Below are 20,325 nucleotides of genomic sequence, written 5' to 3' on the forward strand. Positions count from 1 at the left end.
CATCCCCTTCTCAGGCTTCAGGCCTTTGACTCTTTCCTCCATATTATTAGTTTTTATTGATTTAATTTCTGGAAACAAAAAAAGTAACTTCCCCCCTGTGATTTAGTATCATCTTGTTTTCCCAATAGAGATGGAACAAGGTTAACAGCATCCATTTCATATAGTTATATCTTCATGCCAACTGCATACTATAGCTGCCCAGTTCTATAACTTTCTATGAGCAGTATTCACCAGTTCAGTTCACATATTGGGGAAAGAAAGCAGTAATATGTGCACCACACAAACAAAGAATATGTCAATGCAAGAAGTGCCAGGATCTTTTTGCATAAAACGAGGCCAAAGAGCACCTCAGTAATATGATTTGCTGTAGCCATACCCAGACATAATAAGTTATAGCCACTTATTTCAGCTTCCATGATCTGGAATTATATTAAGCAACAGTGTCTGAGTACTAAGCGGGAAATTCAACGGATAAAAACTGAAGCATAAAAATTGGATCATGCATCATCAAATATGGAGTGGCTTTAGAAAGCTAGACACAAATGGAGCTTTCTTATTGGTTGGTAATGATCTCATACCCATATCCATCTATAAGCAGAGAAGCAAGCAATTTCAGAACAGCAAGAAACACTGAGCAGTGAATTTCAGGGTGATTATTGTACATCTCAGGTTGTTACAGTCCACTTGAGCAGTCTCGGACCTAGATCATCATCTGATGTGAGCTCTCATTGGACTAGAAATTCATTTCTTGCCAGGCCTTGCTGTTTGTCACACCATGCAAATCTGTTGCACAGAGTATGGGCTCAGTCTGGCTCACAGATACTTAACAGCACCTTGCTGTGTCTCTTGTAAAATCAGCTGCTGTGAATTCATGCAGCAAAAGCCCTTTATTTACAAAGAATAACAACACAGTTGCTTCTGCTCTGAGGGCACCATTTCCTCACAAACTACTCTCAGGCTCATGGTTGTATTTTGTTAACCAATTTCTTCCCCGGGGCAGGGGAGGAGGGAATGCACCAAAGCACAAAATCATGTTCAGTTTCATATCACACTGTATGTATTACTGCAGACTAGAAAGGCTTGCTAAAGGCTAATGTTTTTTTTAAACAAAACCCTCTGGCCTGGATATTTGTACTTCTTCATGTAACCTTCTGCCAGCGGTCAATAACAGTCTCTTTTTTAAAATAATTAAGACATCTGAATCAACCTTGGCCACACACACCACTCTCCACTCCCAGATTCACCTTAATAGGTGTTTCTTCTCCATGCACACAACACATGGGAGTCCTTCGGAATATAAACCAAATACCTTTTAACAGGGAAAAAAAATCTAGAAATTTAAATTACACAGCAAAATTAAATTAACAAAGCCAGAAAATGTATGAAGGGTATGGCAGAGCCCCCATAGTCTCAGAGGTTAACAACTGGGTTTGTCAGGAGTCCAGGATTCTTGTTCTCAGCAGAGTCCACACCCACAAATCCAATTAGACTCAGTGGTGGTCAAATGGGAGGAGGCTCCGCTCAGCTTATTTGCCCCGTTCCAAAGAAGTCAGCATCACCAGCTCCTGCTCTGGTCAGCTATTGCCAGACCCTGGTTCTGGTCTGCTGCTGTCCAGTTCAGTTCTGTAGAGGCACCTCCATTAGGTCCAGATCTCAGGGCAGGAAAGAACCACGACTCCATTTTGCTCTTCCTGGGCTCATTGCCCCATACAAGCCCGTTACTTCTCAGCATAGGCTGACCTTTTTCTCTCTAATAATTTCATAACTACATTTACAGGACAAATTTAATAGAATTCCTAAAAACATAAGCACAAAAAACGCTATGGAACTACATGGAAGTAAAATCAGTGAAATCACTGTAAATTAACCCTGCCAGTAGCTAGCCTTTCACCCACTGCGAGGTGGGGGATGGGAGAAGTGTCGGAGAGAGGGAGCTTCTGTTCATTCTAACTCTAGGGCTTATACCTATTCGTCCATTTTCAGTTGTGTTTCTCCTCTCCCAAGGAATGCTTCATCTCTCTGACACTCCATGTGCCTTTAAGGATCCCTCAACTCAAGGGACTAAATTCAGAACTAGTGAAAGAGGTGCAACTTCACTAATTTTGCACCCTCCTCCCGGCTAGCCAAATTCTATACATGACTTGTTTGCCCTTAGTTACCCAAAGGTATCTTACTGGTTGTATGAGGAATGCTTTTCCCTCCTCCTCCTCCAAGGGCCAAACATATTGCATCCTGACTATGACAGGTACCTATCTGTCCAGAAAACAATGGTCTGGGACAGGAAATAGTGCTATCATACAAAGAAAAGGAGTACTTATGGCACGCACACAAAACCTTATGCTCAAATAAATTGGTTAGTCTCTAAGGTGCCACAAGTCCTCCTTTTCTTTTTGCGAATACAGACTAACACGGCTGCTGCTCTGAAACCTGCTGTCATATAGAATCACAGAACTGCCATACTGGAGTAGACCTGAGATCCATGTAGTCCAGTATCCTGTCTGACAGTGGTCAGTACCAGATGCTTCAGAGGAAGGTGAAAGAAACCCACAGTAGGAAGATGTGGGATAATCTACACAATCTGTACCAACATCAAAAATGGGTTTGAGGATTAACACCAGCACAACGATTTCCAGGCCAACAAAAGCAAAAGATGATGTCACCGCTCTCTTTGTCTCTCACTTAGTAGGAGTGAAATGCCACATACCCCATCCGCACTGCTCTCTGGTGTCCTAATGGAGGAGTCAGTTGTGAGAAGGTCAGAGAGCTGTTTCCCTGCTCTGAGAGGCGTCAGGCAGAGTCAATACAGCAGAGATGAGGAAAGTGAATGGGAAAATTAAAACTGTGCTGGAGACATCTTGCATTTTCCTTCAAGCAACTGGAAGGAAACATTTTGTTACTTGGGACTGTTCAGGATTCACCCCCTCACCTTATTGATGTTTACGAGCAGCACAATTCTGCCTTCTCCAGGAGGAAGTTCTGTAGTATACGTTTGCTGTGTTTGCAACTTAGGAATGTTCACTGTCACGAGACCAACAACTGGCTTTGAGCTGACAACATCGAAAACAGACTCTATTTCGAGACTCCACTGCTGAGCACTCTTCACTAAGCAAAGAAAAAAAAATGTATTTATTTGTATTTCTTTACATACTAATTCACATGTCCCTAGTCTTATTAAAGATACAATTACACACACACAAAAGAAATGCAACAATTTTGTTTTTAAGTTTGCTTTTGAACAGGACCTACGCTTCACTGTTTAGTGTATTTGACACCAGTGTTTACGTTTGCTCATTCAGACGAGGACTATGCACAGTGTAATGGAAATTCGTAACTCATTTTTCCCCCCATTCCTAAACCACATACAACCTTTGAAAGTTCTGTACAACACAGAGCACGAACCTCTCATTCTTTATCATTAAGAAGGGACTTTTCCCACTCAACTTCCAGCCATTATGTTTGCTTTGTCAGTATTCATATGAGCACAGGTCTCTTTGAGAAAGGTCGCAATCACAAGGCAACACAATCACTTTTGTCTATTGAACAAAAACAGTATTAATAATAAATAAGCCAAATTCATCCACCATTAATGTTACCAACTTTCTAATTTTTGAAAACCAGACACTACACCGCTCCCTGTTCCGCCTCTTCACCCCCAAGGCCATGCCCCTGCTCTGCCTCTTCCCTCGAGGCCACTGATCTCCCTTTCCTCCTTGCTCGATCCTCTCCACCTCCCTCCCTCAGCTGTGATCCCCCTGCTCTGGGGCTACAGCCCTGACGTGGAGTTTGCCCACCCATGAGATGCCGGTAGGTGATGGCCCTGGCTGAGCAGGGGCTGGTGCAGGTTGATGACCTGCCACCCGACCCCCGCACACAGCACCCAGACTTTTGGTGTCTGGTACATATGACCAGACACTGTACAGGTCCCCCATCGACCGGACTTTCTGGTAGACAACCAGATACCTGGCAACCCTACCCCCCACGTTAATAGATAAAATGAACTGAGTTATGCTGGGGATGAATTGGGCCCACTATGTCTAAACCGGATGGGTCCATATGTTTCTCTTTTGTCACTGAAGTGTGCGAGAGGAAACATGCTAATGACTTGTCTGCGATCTCTCTGCACTTATGCCAACGTGTTCTCTTGCTTAAGGAATAATTCAGTAACAAGGTAATCTGGTGAAAGGGGTATCTCCAACTAATTTGCTGAAACTTCCCGTTAATGTGTTAACTTTGGGTAATTAAACTATAACCAAAAGCTGGCCAAGCCTTTACTTTGCATAAAACAGCTAACTATGCTTCCTGGGGGTAGGGTTCTCAAGTTTAACCCATGAACATCTATGCAGCCCTTCGGAACCCTGTTAAGGAAGTCTATCGGACTGCCTGTGGTTAATTATTCCCCCACTTCCTCACAGGGGTCATCCCTCTTGGAGCGGGTGTGGGGCAGCAGAGTCTAGTAATGGCAAATGGGGGTACCCGGTAGCGTTCCTGTAGTAGTCTCAGCTGTGGCAATGTATTTCTTACCCTTCTTCTTTGCCAACAAAGATATTGGCAAAACACAGCTGAATACTGTGCATGCACAGAGGCAAACCAAAACAGGGGAGACTTAGTATATATTTTTTTAATTATTATTATTTACAAGGACATTTGCACTGGTCTAACCAATTTTCCTGCTTGTGTTTCTTCCACTGGTTATTCTGCCTGTGGAATAATATCATAATGCAAGAACCACTGAAAAAACAGGACTATAAAACCCCCTTGTTTAATCTCCATTGTTAACTGTCAATTTCCTCTCTGTGTGTATTATATATCTACTTCCTTCTGATAGTTAAGTTGTAGTATCTCCATTTTGATTTGGGATAAAAGAGAAAGTAGTTTCTCTCAAAACAAAATTCATCCCTGGTATAACTTCACTGGCTTAAGAGAATTCACTGGGATGAATTTGGCCCAAAGCTGACATCACCCCTGCACAGAGGGCATGATTTCCAGAAGGGCTGAGCACCCAAAAATTCACATTGAAGTCAATGAGAGCTGTGGGTGGGGAAAGTCAAGGTTAGAGACACTACATAAAAGGTCAAAACCACCAGCTTTCCCCCAGATGCACTTTTTCCCCTCCCTTCCCCTGCCGTAAGAGGCCAAGTCCATTCCTGAACTCCAGGCATTAGATGGCAAAAAATGGGAACAAGGGCTCCTTAGAGATCCAGTGGTCAGAAGGCTATGACTCAACAATCTGGCAAGCAACACAAATGATTGTGCTGTTTCAACACAGCACAAGTTGCTAATTCATTGCTTTTTCTTCCAAATTTCAGTCTCTTAATTTTAATGAGCTCGGTCTCCAGGTTGGACTCCGAAAGCTCTGTCTGCTGAATGAGAGGGCCCTCCTGCCTTATCCAACAACCCATCCCCCGGCTGCCAGCAGGTGGAGTTGTGAGGATGTGGGAGGAACCAGGCAGCACTTACGTATCTGAACTTCCCAGAAGCTGTACTGAGTCTATGCTGAGGCTTTTCATTGAAATTCCGACTACGTTAATTCTGGCTGAGAGCTGGAGTTATTTTTGGAAGCTATAAAAGCATCCAGGGAGTGACGTCTTCCTCTTTCATTTAGATGCCACATCTTTCTTTGTAAAGCGTGAAATTCAGCCCAGCGAAGAGGGCGCGCACACTACCCACCCGCCCGATGTTAAGTGGGTCTTGCGTGGAGCAGAGGGTAGCGTGGGTGGTCTCTAGTGGCATGCATTAGACAGTTGCAACAGAAAATAAGCTACTTTTGTTCAGCTTCCATGATCTTCAATACAAATGAAAGACAAACAAACGGCAGAGCCAGGCAAGGAAACCTGTTAGGTGGCAAACATGCAATATTCAAACTGTAGGTTGAGAAACACAATCCTTGCACATCATAGTTGCTTTTCTGTCCCAGTCTAGTCCATGAGCCCTGAAATTTCAGCACTGTTTAAACTGTGCCGACACTGCACTTGTCCACTCACGACAGAACGACAGCTCCAGCAGCAGTTCTATCTGTTTGGGTTTTTTGAAATGAAAGTGTGAGAGTCAGGGAGAGAAGAGAGCAATTTATATGGGAAAAGACAGTTCCCTTTTCCATAACTGGTGTTCTTCGAGATGTGCTGCTCATGTCTATTCCACAATAGGTGTGTGTTCACGCCATGTGCACCGGTATCGGAAGTTTTTCCCCTAGCAGTACCCGTAGGGGAGTGCCCCTAGCAATCCCTGGAGCGGTGTCTGCCTGGCGCGGTATAAGGGGGGCTGCGCTCCCCACACCCTCAGTTCCTTCTTGCCAGACAACTCCAACAGAGGGGAAGGAGGGCGAGATGTGGAATAGACATGAAAAACACATCTCGAAGAATACCAGTTATGGAAGAGGTAACTGTCTTTTCTTCTTTGAGTGATTGCTCAGGTGTATTCCACAATAGGTGATTCCAAGCTATATCTGTTGGAGGTGGGCAGGAGTTCACAATTTTCCAGGACGGAGTACAGCCCTGCCAAACCTGGTGTCCTCCCTGGTCTGGGAGACGATCGCATAATGCGAGGTAAAAACATGAACTGAAGATCACGTGGCTGCCCTACAAATGTCCTGAATGGGGACATGGGCCAAAAAGGCAGCCGACAAGGCCTGAGCCCTAGTCGAGTGTGCCCGCACAATTGATGGCAGGGAAATTCCCGCCAGGTCATAGCAGACACAGATGCACAAGGTGATCCAGTTGGAGACACGCTGAGTGGAGATCGGCTGAGGCGATGAACAGCTGCGAGGACTTCCTGAATGGCTTAGTCCACTGCAGGTAAAAGGCCAGATCCCGTCTCACATCCAGCGTGTGGAGGCGGCACTCTTCACTGAATGCATGGGTCTTGGGGCAGAGGACTGGCAGGAAAATGTCCTGACCCATGTGCTAGGCAGAGACCATCTTCGGGAGGAATGAAGGATGTGGGTGGAGCTGGACCTTATCCTTCTGGAATACTGCGTACGGGGGCTCGGAGGTCAGGGCCCTGAGTTCCGAGACCCGCCTAGCCGACATGATCGCCACCTGGAAGGCTACCTTCCACGAGAGGTGCGACCAGGAGCACGTAGCTAGCGGATCAAACGGGGGGCCCGTGAGGCAGGCCAGCACCAGGTTCAGATCCTACTGGGGAACAGGGGGCCAAACGTACAGGAAGAGATAATCCAATCCCTTAAGAAATTGGACAGTCATAGCACGGGAAAATACCGTGTGGCCCTGCACTGGTGGGTGGAAGGCCAATATGGTGGGTGGAAGGCCAAAGTGCACCTTGATGGACGAGGGTGCCAGGCCCTGGGCTCTAAGGTGAAGGAGGTAGTTCAAAATGAGCAGGACTGGGGCAGCCACGGGGGAAACGCCCTGCTCAGCCACCCATCGGGAAAACCGAGACCACTTTGCCAAGTAGGCTCAGCGTGTGGAGGGTCACCTGCTTTCCAAGAGGATGCGCTGAACTCCTTCTGAGCACGTCCTTTCCTCCCGGCCTAACCATTGAGCAGCCACGCTGTGAGGTGGAGTGCCACTAGGTTGGGGGTGAAGGAGGCAGCCCTGGTCCTGGGAGAGCAGGTCTGGGCGGGATGGCAACAGCCATGGCGGGCGACTGTCAGGCTCGTGAGGGTCGCATACCAATGTTGCTTGGGCCATGCCAGGGCAATCAGAAGGACCTGGGCCCTGTCCGTCTTTATTTTTTCCAGGACCTTGTCTAACAGCGGGAACTGGGGGAAGGCACAGAGGAACCGGCCTACCAGGACAGGAGGAAGGCATCGGAGATAGTGCCCCTTCCCAGCCCTCCCCCCCGGAGCAGAACCGGGGACAGTGATGGTTCTGCCGAGTAGCGAACAGGTCCACTTGGGGACTTCCCCGCTTTTGGAAAAGTCTGTGCACCACCTCTGCGTGAAGAGACCACTCATGCTAAGAGAAGAAGTCCCTGCTCAAGCGATCTGCCCACGAGTTCCAGGCGCCCGGTAGGTGGTAGGCTTGTAGGCAAATGTCGTGGGCTATACAGAAGTCCCATAGCCTAAGGGCTTCCTGGCAGAGGATTGGGCTCCGCCTTGTCTGTTGATGTAAAACATTGAGGCCATGTTGTCCATGAGAACCCTGACCACTTGGCCCTCCAGGTGCAAGCAGAAGGCCATGCATGCCAGCCGGACCACCCTGAGCTCCTTGATGTTTATGTGGAGGGCCAGGTCCTGTGCAGACCACAGACATTGGGTCTGAATGTTCCCCACCTGGGCTCCCCACCCCAGGTCTGATGCATCGGACACCAGCTCCATCGATGGGGGCCTGCCTCTGAACGGCACCCCATGGAGCATGTTCCCCGGGGAGGACCACCATCATAGGGAGGCGATCACCGGTTCGGGCACAGTGAGGACTTTGTTCATCCTGTCTCTAGCCTGGGAGATCGCCAAGGCCAACCATAGCTCGAGGGGTCTCATCCTGAGTCTGGCGTGACGGACCACACCTGTGCATGCCAACATGTGACCCAAGAGCTGGAGACGCGCTTTGGCTGTTGTCACTGGAAACCTTGTAATCGTGTCAATGAGCCCTTTCAGGGTCTCGAACCTGTCTGGTGGGAGGGAGGTTCTGGCCAACATGGCGTCCAGGACTGCCCCATTAAATTCTATGCCAGGAGTCAGCAACCTTTTAGAAGTGGTATGCCGAATCTTCATTTATTCACTTTAATTTAAGGTTTTGCGTGCCAATAATACATTTTAATGTTTTTTAGAAAGTCTCTCTATAAGTCTATATATTATATAACTAAACTATTGTTGTATGTAAACAAGGTTTTCAAAATGTTTAAGAAGCTTCATTTAAAATTAAATTAAAATGCTGATCTTACACCGCCGGCCCGCTCAGCCCACTGCTGGCCTGAGGTTCTGAGTCAGGGCTGGGGTTGTGGGGGGGTGCAGGGATCAGGGCACGGGGCTGGGGTGTGGGGGGGGGTGCAGGGGTGAGGGCAGAGGGCTGGGTGTGTGAGAGGGGGGTGCAGGGGTCAGGGCAGAGGAGTGTGGGGGGGTCAGAGCAGAGGGCTGGCCTGAGCAGCTCATGGCAGGGGGCTGGAGGGGATATGCCAATTCCACCCCGTTCCCCAAGGTCCCCAGAGCAGAGAGCACGCTGCTGCTCTGCTTTTCCCTCTCCCCCTCCATAGCAAGGGCTGTCAGCTGATTGGCCTCAGGGAGGGAGGAGAAGGGGCAGGAATCCAGCACGCTGGGGGAAGAGGAGGGGGAGGGGGAAGCATGCCTGCCCTGCAAGGAGAGAGCGGTGGGCGGAGAAGAGCGGGCCAGGCAGGATTTTTAATGGCACGCTGCTGTCTGCCAGAGTCCCCGGCAGACAGCAGCGTGCCATTAAAAATTGGCTCGTGTGCCATCTTTGGCACGTGTGCCATAGGTTCCCGACCCCTGCTCTATGCGTTGCACTGGGACTAACGTGGACTTGGTGTTGTTTACCAACAGGCCCAGAGTGGCGCACATGGACAGAAGGTGCGCCATGTGATCCTGCACCTGCGACTGGGAGCTGCCCTTGACCAACCAGTCATCCAGACAGGGAAAGATCTGGACCCCATGGCGCCTGAGGTAGGCCGCCACCACCGACATACTCTTTGTAAACACCCTGGGGGCAGTGGACAGGCCAAACGGGAGGACCGTAAACTGGTAGTGTTCCTGCCCAACCATGAAACTGAGGAAGCATCTGTGCCCCTCGAATATACGAATGTGGAAGTACGCATCCTGCAGATCAAGGGCAGGTTACCAGTCCCCAGGATCCAGGGAGCGGATGATGGAGGCCAGGGATACTATGCAGAACTTGAGCTTTACCACGTACTGGTTCAGGCCTTGCAGGTCCAGGATGGGCCTGAGCCCCTCTTTGGCCTTTGGGATAAGGAAATAGCAGGAGTAGTACCCCTTGCGTTCAAACTCCGCTGGCACCCTTTCCACCGCTCCCAGGCCAAGGAGCCACCCCACCTTCTGCTCAAGCAGAGCCTCGTGAGAGGGGTCCCCCAGGAGGCATGGGGGCGGAGGTAAACTGGAGGGTGTAACCCCGGGAGATGGTGTTGAGGAGCCATCGGTCCAAGGTCAGCTGTGACCATTCCGGGAGGAAAGCACCCAACCGGTTGGAGAAGGGAAGCTTTATTGTGGATTGATCCCTGATGAAAACTGGTAGGGCTCCCCCGGGCGTCCCATCAAAACCGCCATTTCCCTGCCTGTTTGCCCTTCGGGGACACACACTGGGGGGCAGGCCAAGACTGTCTCTGTGGGCGCTTCTTACAGTCCCACGACTTTTTATAAGGGGGCTCATATTTAGATTGGGTGGCCTGGGCGGGAGCCTGCTGCGACTTAAACTTAGGTTTAGCCAGAGCCGGAACATAGAGGCCAAGAGTCTGAAGCGTGGTGCGAGTGTCTTTCAGGCCATGAAGTTTTATATCTGTTTGTTCCGCAAACAGAGCTTTGCCGTCAAACGAGAGGTCCTGCAAGGAGGTCTGTGCCTCGCTGGACAGCCCAGAGAGCAGAAGCCACAACGCCCTTCTCATGGATACCGCGGAGGCCATGGACCGCGCGGCTGTATCCACTGCATCCGACGCTGCCTGCAGAGTTGTCCTGGCAGCCGCTGTACCCTCCTCCACCAGCGCTTTGAACTCCTTCCTGTCGTGCTCTTGGAGGGAATCGTCGAACTTGAGCAGGGAGCCCCACAGATTGAACTCATATCAGCCCAGGAGAGTCTGATGGTTCACCACCCATAACTGGAAGCTTGAGGACAAATACATTTTTCTCCCAAATGAATCCAGCCTCCTTGAATCCTTATTTTTTGGAGTGGGGCTGGTTGGCCCTGCTGGTCCCTGTGGTTGACCGACTCGACCACCAGGGAGTTAGGAGCCTTTGGTGAGCACAAAATACTTCCATTTCACTCTCTTAGAGATGGGGGCCAATGAGGCTGGGGTTTGCCACCGGGCATTTGAAATTTTTGCTACTCCTTCATGGAGAGGCAAGGACACTCTGCCCAGTACCGTGGCGGATAGGACATTAAAAAGGGAGTCTGAGGGCTCCTCCACCTCCTCTGCCTGAAGGTTGAGGTTTGATGGCACCCTTTTCAATAGCTCTTGGTGGGCTTTAGAGGTCTCCTGCAGGACGGAGGGAGAAGTGGCCATAATCACCTCATCAGGGGAGGGCAAGGAGGCAGGTGCGGTACTTTGCATGTCCACTGGCACCAGAGGGTCCACCACCTGGTCGCTCTCTGGGCACGGCACCCAGGATATACGCCCCACCGACTCCTTCCTCGGAGGCCGGGAGAGGGAGGCCAATGGCCATTCCAAAGCTCTGGCCACCAAGCGAGCACCCACCAGGGGCTGCGTCGGGGGCCACGGTGCCCACTGGTACCATTGGGCAGCCACGGGGCCCGGTGACACTGCACCTGCTGTGGCACCGGCAGAGCAGGCTGTTCAGCCTGGCTGGCCTGACCCATCGACGGATGGCTACGAAGGGAGGCCAGGCTGGTGTATGACCTGCCGCTGTCCCTTGACCAGGAGGATCGGTGGCGCAGGGAGCGGTGCTGACTCCGAGACAGTGACTCCAATGTGGAGGAACGACACCACTGGTAGCAGCTGCTCCGCGATCGGCCCCGGCGGGCGGATCTGCAATGGCAAATCGCCAGCGGTTGACGCCCGGGGCTGTGGGAGCGGTGCCGTGGCGGGGTCCGGGAGCGAGACGACAAACGGGAACGGCGTCGATGTTCGTGTTGCGACCAACTACAATAGCCCCTCCGAGACGAGGACCTTCGCCTACGTCTGCCTCGGTCCCATCGGTGTCCGCTCCTCGAGGTGGAGCGGTGCCCAGAGTCTCTGTCAGATGGAACCCAGCCAGACAACCTGGTGGGAGTCGACGGTGACCCACGTGGACTACGCACAGAAAGGTTGTTGAGTGGCGAACGGCGTCGGGAACATTCCCTCGACCGAGACCGAGTCAAGGGCGACTGCAGAGATCCCAGCAGCAGCTTGCCTCTGGACCACGGGGCCAACATTGGTGGTGCTCCTGGTACCGGCATGGACATCACGTCCCGAGCCGCCTGCAGGGCCTCTGGCATGGAAGGCATCCGGACATCCGGGGAAGCCTGCTCCGAATGGGCCAGGCTACTCTGCTCTACTTGAGTCGGAGGCCTAGAGGCCGATGGGAATCGAGGTCTGCCCAACACGGGTCTAGTCTCTGCCCCAGATTTACTTCGGTGCCGCAGCGGAGAAGGCCTCTTCTCAGCCTTTTTGGCGTGCCCCGTGGACGGGGAGTGGTGCCGACTAGTAGATGGCGCTGGGGGATTGCCGCACACCGACACCACAGTGCCTGGTGTGAACTCGCAGCGGCACACCAGAGTTGGGGTCAATGTCAACTCCATGAGGATAGCCCAGAGCCTAATGTCTCTCTCTCTCTTGGTCTGAGGCTTAAACGACTTGCAAATCTTGCAGCGATTGCTGAGATGGGTTTCACCCAAACAGCGTAAACAGTCTGCATGCGGATCACTCACTGGCATCGGGTGCCTACAAGTGTCACACGACTTAAAACCTGGGGCCCGGGGCATGCCTGGGTGCACTAGCTAAACTAAACTAAAACTAATGGAGTACTAACTACAGGTACCAACGTTGCACGAATAAGAGTTCTGGGGACAAGCTACAGCAAAGCTGGGGCAGAGCAGTTCCAAAGCACCTTCACTGGCAGCAAGAAGGAACTGAGGGTGGGGGTAGTGCGCAGCGCCCCTTATACCGCACCATGGAGGTGCCACTCCAGGGGTTATTAGGGGTGCTCCCTTGCGGGTACTGCTAGGGGAAATACTTCTGACACCGGTGCACGTGGTGAGCACGCACACTTATTGTGGAATACACATGAGCAATCACTCGAAGTTTAATGGAACACACAAGCTGGTGCAAAAGTAATGCTCCCGAACAACAGAACAGGACAGAGCTAAAATCATTATTATAAACCTAACACACATTTTTTTGATGCACTGCTGGTCTCTTTATGCAAAACAGAGTTTGCATTCTGGATTTTTAATAATTTTACCATTATTATTTATATTTCAGTAGTGAGATCTGGACTCCATTGTACTCAGCACTGTCCATACAAACAACAAAAGAACAGTTTTTATGTTCCTATTCCAGTGTACTAAGTAACTGAACTTAGAATAAGAATGCTGTATTTCTCAAGTGAAACAATAAAGGGCAATATCACCATGACTTACCATAGCTGGGGGTCAAAGTGAAGTAGATCAGGTGACAAAGGTTATAGGCTTCAATTCGAACATCTTTCCAAACTCCTTGAGTGGGAAAAGAGGGACCCCAGTCCCAACTGAACGAACATTGTTCCTGGAATACAGAAAGATGTATCGCAAGTATGTATTTTTCAGCAATGCCCCTCTGCCATGTACATTGGTCAAACTGGACAGTCTCTACGTAAAAGAATAAATGGACACAAATCAGATGTCAAAAATTATAACATTCATAAACCAGTCGGAGAACACTTCAATCTCTCTGGTCACGCAATCACAGACATGAAGGTCGCTATCTTAAAACAAAAAAACTTCAAATCCAGACTCCAGCGAGAAACTGCTGAATTGGAATTCATTTGCAAATTGGATACTATTAATTTAGGCTTAAATAGAGACTGGGAGTTGCTAAGTCATTATGCAAGGTAGCCTATTTCCCCTTGTTTTTTCCTACCCCCCCCCTCCAGACGTTCTGGTTAAACTTGGATTTAAACTTGGAGAGTGGTCAGTTTGGATGAGCTATTGCCAGCAGGAGAGTGAGTTTGTGTGTGTGTGTATGTCCCCGGGAAAAAAAAAAGGGGGGGGGTGAGAAAGCCTGGATTTGTGCTGGACATGGCCCACCTCGATTACCATGCACATTGTAGGGAGAGTCGTCACTTTGGATGAGCTATTACCAGCAGGAGAGTGAGTTTGTGTGTGTATGGGGGTGGGGGGGGGGGTGAGAAAACCTGGATTTGTGCTGGACATGGCCCACCTTGATTATCATGCACATTGTAGGGAGAGTGGTCACTTTGGATGAGCTATTACCAGCAGGATAGTGAGTTTGTGTGTGTGGTTTTTGGAGGGGGGTGAGAGAACCTGGATTTGTGCAGGAAATGGCCCACCTTGATTATCATGCACATTGTGAAGAGAGTTGTCACTTTGGATGGGCTATTACCAGCAGGAGAGTGAGTTTGTGTGTGGGGGGGTGGAGGGTGAGAAAACCTGGATTTGTGCTGGAAATGGCCCAACTTGATGATCACTTTAGATAAGCTATTACCAGCAGGACAGTGGGGTGGGAGGAGGCATTGTTTCATGATCTCTGTGTGTATATAATGTCTGCTGCAGTTTCCACGGTATGCATCCGATGAAGTGAGCTGTAGCTCACGAAAGCTCATGCTCAAATAAATTGGTTAGTCTCTAAGGTGCCACAAGTACTCCTTTTCTTTTTGCGAATACAGACTAACACGGCTGTTACTCTGAAATTTTTCACATAGGAACTGTTATTGTTCCAGACAATAAACAGACTCTTTATAAAAATTATCTACTGTATCTAAACAAAATATTCCTATACACCAAATAAAAAGTTCTCCAATTTCCAATAACTCAAGAAGAATGTACAGTATCTTTTCCTTACCCCTTGGCTAAATTCTGCTGAGAGTTAAAACCATACAAAATCAGTGGGAGAGCAAAATCAGACCTGCCCCTTCCCTTAAAAAATAATAATAATAAAAAAAAAAACCAGCAAAAAATTCAATAGCAGCAGATCAGCAGTTACTCTCAAAACAGTTCTGACTTATCCACAGTCTTAAGGTCAACCTTTAATTTTAAATGTAAGAGACAAAGAAAGAAATAGCACATTGATGGATAAAGGTGTTTACAATAATTTAAAGGGACACTATCAACCTAAATATCACAGGAGTATGAAAACGTTATGTCTACTATTGTTACCAGTAACACAGACTAGTGTAACTGAAAGAGATTAGAGATTCAGTGTGTTTGTTTGGTGCGTTTTGTGTATAATTAGGTTCACTCTTTCTCCCTTTTGTTTTCATGGTTCTTTCATACAGCAACAGGAAGACGACCAAAAAAAAAAAACAAACCAAAAAAACCCACATATTTAAAAAATAGGAAAATGTCATTGTGACTACACACATTGGCAGAATTAAATACTCATGGCCAAGCATAGCACCTGAAACTACATTCAATTTATTTTTAAAAACTGACTAGATTTTTAGTCTTAAAGGGATGCTGTTGACATCTATTGAGCTGACCTTTAAGCTCCACAACGTCCTCCCCCTCGTGCAAATACAATAGATCTTGTTAAAGTCCTGTACAGTGACCTACCACTCTAAATTTAGAGACCAATAATTTTCAGCTGAAGCATACTAATTTTGGCAAGCAACAGTGTGTTAGTCAAGCCTATTCCCTGCACCACAGGAGTCGGCTTGCGTGTCTATCAAGTTGCAAAAGCTTCTTCTAGGAAGAAAGCAATGAACCAATTTCAAATTTAACAGCAGGGACAACCAGTTCTTAGAAAACAGTCCTGACTGGGAACAGTCTTTTTCTTTTTAAAAACTGTATCACTGATAGACCTTCAGGGTTCATTAATATAATCCCTTATATTTTCACTAGCTATTGTAGAAAGCCAACATCTTAAAGTATTAAAAGGTACATTTTCAGTGTGGGCTTGGGGTGATTCAGCCACAAGACTCCCATGAAGATCTAGATGAGTTTAACATTCCTAATACTGAACCTCATACACATATACATAGCGTCCCATGACTTTACAATGGTGAGACTCAAACGAACTTTTAAAATGTTGTGTTTATTTACTTTCAAATGTGGCAGCTCTGCTGTTATACCCATATGTTTGAAATGCAAACCGTTTTAGGAAACATTCCAAGCAATCTGCAAGTAGAGAAATGAAATGCCTTTGAGGATAAAAATCACTAAGGGTACTTTCCACAAGTCTTACGAGTTTAAATATATAGCCCAGCAAGTATAAAAATCATTCCTCGCAATTTCACCTCTATAAATAGGACTACAGCTGTTCAAGCTCCTTCCCCTCCAGCCTGATTTCTAACAAACATATGGACTCTGCAGAATTAAACAACTCTCCAAGTTTTAATTAACCTTTATGATACAAGTGAACCCCCTATGCTTCCCCCCACTTAGGTATCAAATTCAACCATAGCAAGGATAATCAAGGTGGGCCCAGAGACTAGTGTTTAGTTCTGCTATAGTTCTAACTGCAATCCGTAGGGATTGTAATGTCTTCTTCAGCCCCAAGGAGAGAAGGCAACAGAGTGCTTTGGGGAACCAGGCACCAAGCCCTCTGTTGACAGGTTCCAGAGGAATTACATTCAGTTACAGGTCAAAAGGATTCTGGGCATGTTGTTTGAGGTAATTGAAAATGGAGGATCTGCAGGTCTCTGTTGAGAATACAGGGAGCACTTAGCAGGGAAGGCATTTAAACTGTGACAAACCAACAAAAGAAAGGCAATTCTGAAACTTGTTATTTTCCCAGTTGTGCCTCCTTACCGCAAGGCTCTTTCAGAACAGCATGAGATCCTACACAGAAGATATTCTGCCATAGGTAGTTATAACAGTGTGAACTAAAGACTTACAGTTTTCCATCTTTGGTAGGTTTGTTCTAGTCTGTAATTTTAACTTAATACATATTTATATATATCTATATCTCCATCACACTTCACAACAACACCTTAAGATGAAAGTGGGCTCTCCGTTAGATAACTCTTGTCGGTACATGCCAGAGCGGCGCAGTATAAATAGCACAGCACATGAGCAATGAAAAACACTCACAAAGCTGCTTGGCTGAGATTTTCTATAGCCTTGGCAATAAACTCTGGCACTCAGAACAGCTAGCTATTGTCATTATTCCTTGCTAAACTCACCTAGTTGATAGATTGATAGTAACTACACAATCTGCCCCCCACAGAAACACCCTTCTGGCTGTCAGTCTGCTTGCTGACATCTTGACAAAGATAACCTTTTAAAAATTCTTGTCACACAGATAGCTACCCTGGCCTTTTTATGCCTCTTACAGATTAGATCTACATTTTGGACTATGGGATTTTTGTGCTATGAAAAATATGCCCTAGTTATGAAATTACATCACAGGTTTCAGAATGCATTTATTATGACGGTACATTGTGCATTCCTGCATCCAAGCCTCTAGTCACATACACATGATCTTGCTCTTACCTTTCTGATGAAATTAACATGGCACTCCCCTTTCTGCACAGGTGGAGGGCACTGTGGAGGCACACTGTATGCTCTGTGAGATCTGCTCTGCTCTGCTGCATATGAAATGGCTGATAAGAAACGGACCTCAATAAAATTGACCTCCTTGATCACACTGGTAATATCAAAGCTCTGCACCAGGAAAAAACAAAAACAAAACGATATACCACTGAAATTTAGCTGTGAGCTTTATAAAGATTGGCATATTCCTTTTCAACTATATAGATATTATTTGAATATGTTTGTGAACTAGTCTCTACAGGTTGCAGGACTGAAGGAAAAGAGAATTGGAATACTTCTCAAACTAAGCGAAAAGGCACACTAAGTCCTGCACGTAGCTCTCTCTGGGCAAACCCCTCAGCCCCATTGCAGTCAATGGGAGTCTATGGGTCTGGCTATGTAGCCCGCAGAAGTAAGCCTCCCAGCCCAGGTTGACAGATTTGAGCTAGCACTCTAAACATAGCTAGGCAGACAACACTTTGAAGATGTAGCTTGGGCTGTGAAGCATGGGGTTGGTAGGTGAGCTTCAGAGCCTGATTTTAGGTAGACTGAGTACTCAGCTGAACCTTATACAATCCTCTGCTGTCAAGGCATAGTATGGTTCCCCATCCCTCCACTCCATTCTCTAAAATGTAGATACACTGTCATCTCTGGACTGAGCAAAGAACTCTCCGTAGGACTTATTCATTGACCTGTTAGACCCGGGGCGGGCAAACTATGGCCCGGGGGCACATCTGGCCCTCCAGACATTTTAAACTGGCCCTCGAGCTCCCGCTGGGGAGTGGGGTCAGGGGCTTGCCCCAATCCGCGCGGCTCCTGGAAGCAGTGGCATGTCCCCCTCTGGCTCCTAAGCATAGGGACAGCCAGGGGGCTCTACACCCTGCCCCTACCCCAAGCGCCACCCCGGAGCTCCCATTGGCCCTGAACCACAGCCAATGGGAGCTGCAGGGGCAGCGCCTGCAGACAGGGCGGCGCACAAAGCCGCCTGGCTGCGCCTCAGCGTAGGAGTCGGAGGAGGGACATGGTGCTGTTTCTGGGAGCTGCTTAAGGTAAGCGCCGCCCACAGCCTCCCCCCTGTTCCCCTTCCGCATCTCTGCCCCAGCCCTGATCCTCCTCCTCCCCCGCCCTCTGAACCTCTCGGTCCCAGCCCAGAGCACCCTCCTGCACCCCCAACCCCTCATCCCCAGCCCTACCTCAGAGCCCATACCCCCAGCCGAGCCCTCCTGTACCCCAACCTCCAATTTTGTGAGCATTCATGGCCTACCATACAATTTCCATACCCAGATGTGGCCCTCGGGCCAAAATGTTTACCCACCACTATGTTAGACCCGCCTCTATTTGTGGATGGACAGAAAGGCACATATTTAGTTTTAAAACTCTTATGCTCTCACCACTATACCCACCCCTCTATTTAATTTCACCTGGTAAAATGAAGATTTCAGTTGGTTGATATTAGTGTTCTGTCCACACCATTCGTTTGTGGCATGCCTGCTATTTGTTCTTGAATTTCTACCAAGCAGAAGTGCCCTTGCCCCTCTCCTCAATCAGCAGCCACTGTCCTTGACCAGGCAGCAGACCACCACCCAACAAATTACAACATAAGCAACCTCCACAGAATAGATTTACCACTCAAGTGTTTTACAAATGGAGCCACTGAATAGAGTAACTGCCAGAGTCATGAAATCCTTGACTCTGTCCTAGTCAGTTCAATTCTACTTTACGCAGTCACTTCACAAAGCAGATGCTACTAGTGGCCTACCAAAATGAAGATCCAGAAATAAATACTGAATAATACTACTTTGCAATTCTACAGCATCTCCCATCTGTAAACTGTTTTGACACCTCCAACATTAACTAAACCTTCACAGCACCCCTGTGAAAGAGAGAAGAATTAATATTCCTATTTCACAGGTGGGAAACTGAGGCACAAAAAGGCTATTTGATTTGTTCCAGGTCATGCAAGTCTTGGGCAAAGCCAGGAACAGAATCCAGATCTCCTGAGTCCCAGTTCTGTGCTTCAGCCACAAGACCCTCTTTTCTCTAAAGCCATGAAGGTAAATGTTGAGACATGAAGAAACTAAGGATCTCTGTGTGGCTCAGTTCCCCATCTATAAAATGGAGATGGGCTTTCCTTTTTCACAGTCTTTGTCTGTTTGTCTATTTATACTATTTATACTCTTTGGAGCAGGGACTGTGTTTTACTAAGTGTTTGTATAGGACCTAGCACAACCTTATAATTGAAATCTACAAAATTATTTAGTACAATTATGGCAATCCTAAAAAAGGTCTGTGACTATTTAGTACCTGATCCTGACATACTGATACAGACTAGGATCAAAGAGACAACACAATGACATCAAAAGGCCTGGGAATTTAGATACTCTATTAGAATGAAAGAACAAAAGAAAGAAACTGCAGAAAAACATTTATAAGTAAGCTGTACACTGCATGCATTTACACTTCAGCATTCACATGTAAAGCAGCAGCATTCTAATACCAATTAATAAGCAGATTTACAGCTAATATAACTGATTTAAACTTAGAGCTGTGACAGTTCCCAAGAAGCAGGACTCATATCATTAGGTAAACTGTTCCTCTTGCCATACTTCTTCTAGATTACAACATGAAATGTTCTTCTCTAGGCCTGATCCTGCTCCCACTGGGAAGCCAGTGCACCTCCCCTTCCCAGCAATGAGGTGGCTTTCTGTATGGCTCTCAGATAAAGACATTTCAAACCCTATGATATATTATCAAGTCTAGTCCACTATATTTTACTCTGGACTGAACACATTGGGGGTATTATTGTGTACTGGTCGAGGTACGAACCACTTGGCAGAAAAGTGCTTTGAGACAACTATAGAATTGCCTTTAGAAATACCAGCATTACTCACATATCTGTTGAACATGTTGTCCGTTCTCCCAACAGTGACATTATTGATCAGGATTTGTGCTACTGTATCTACTCCCTCGAAAACCAAATTCACTTTCTGCCATTTGCTATGAATGATGACACAGGAATGTAAAATTATTAGGGTACTTTGAATTAACTACACATGGA

The 20,325-nt window shown here is 47.6% G+C and overlaps 1 protein-coding gene across 3 annotated transcripts in view; it reads right to left on the reverse strand.

The window, feature by feature from the left end:
* The window catches only part of MANBA (mannosidase beta), an 82,112-nt gene that overhangs the window by 42,243 nt on the left and 19,544 nt on the right, over positions 1-20,325 (reverse strand). For all 3 annotated transcript variants that reach the window (XM_073340809.1, XM_073340810.1, XM_073340808.1), the window contains exons 3-6: positions 20,159-20,264; positions 17,229-17,399; positions 13,218-13,341; positions 2,927-3,102 (exon numbers count right to left, since the gene is read on the reverse strand). In XM_073340809.1, the coding sequence (XP_073196910.1) occupies positions 2,927-3,102; positions 13,218-13,341; positions 17,229-17,399; positions 20,159-20,264 (577 nt within the window). The remainder of the gene's footprint in view (positions 1-2,926; positions 3,103-13,217; positions 13,342-17,228; positions 17,400-20,158; positions 20,265-20,325) is intronic.

Source organism: Lepidochelys kempii, chromosome 4 (genome assembly GCF_965140265.1).
Source record: "Lepidochelys kempii isolate rLepKem1 chromosome 4, rLepKem1.hap2, whole genome shotgun sequence".
Classification (NCBI taxonomy): Eukaryota; Metazoa; Chordata; order Testudines; family Cheloniidae; genus Lepidochelys; species Lepidochelys kempii.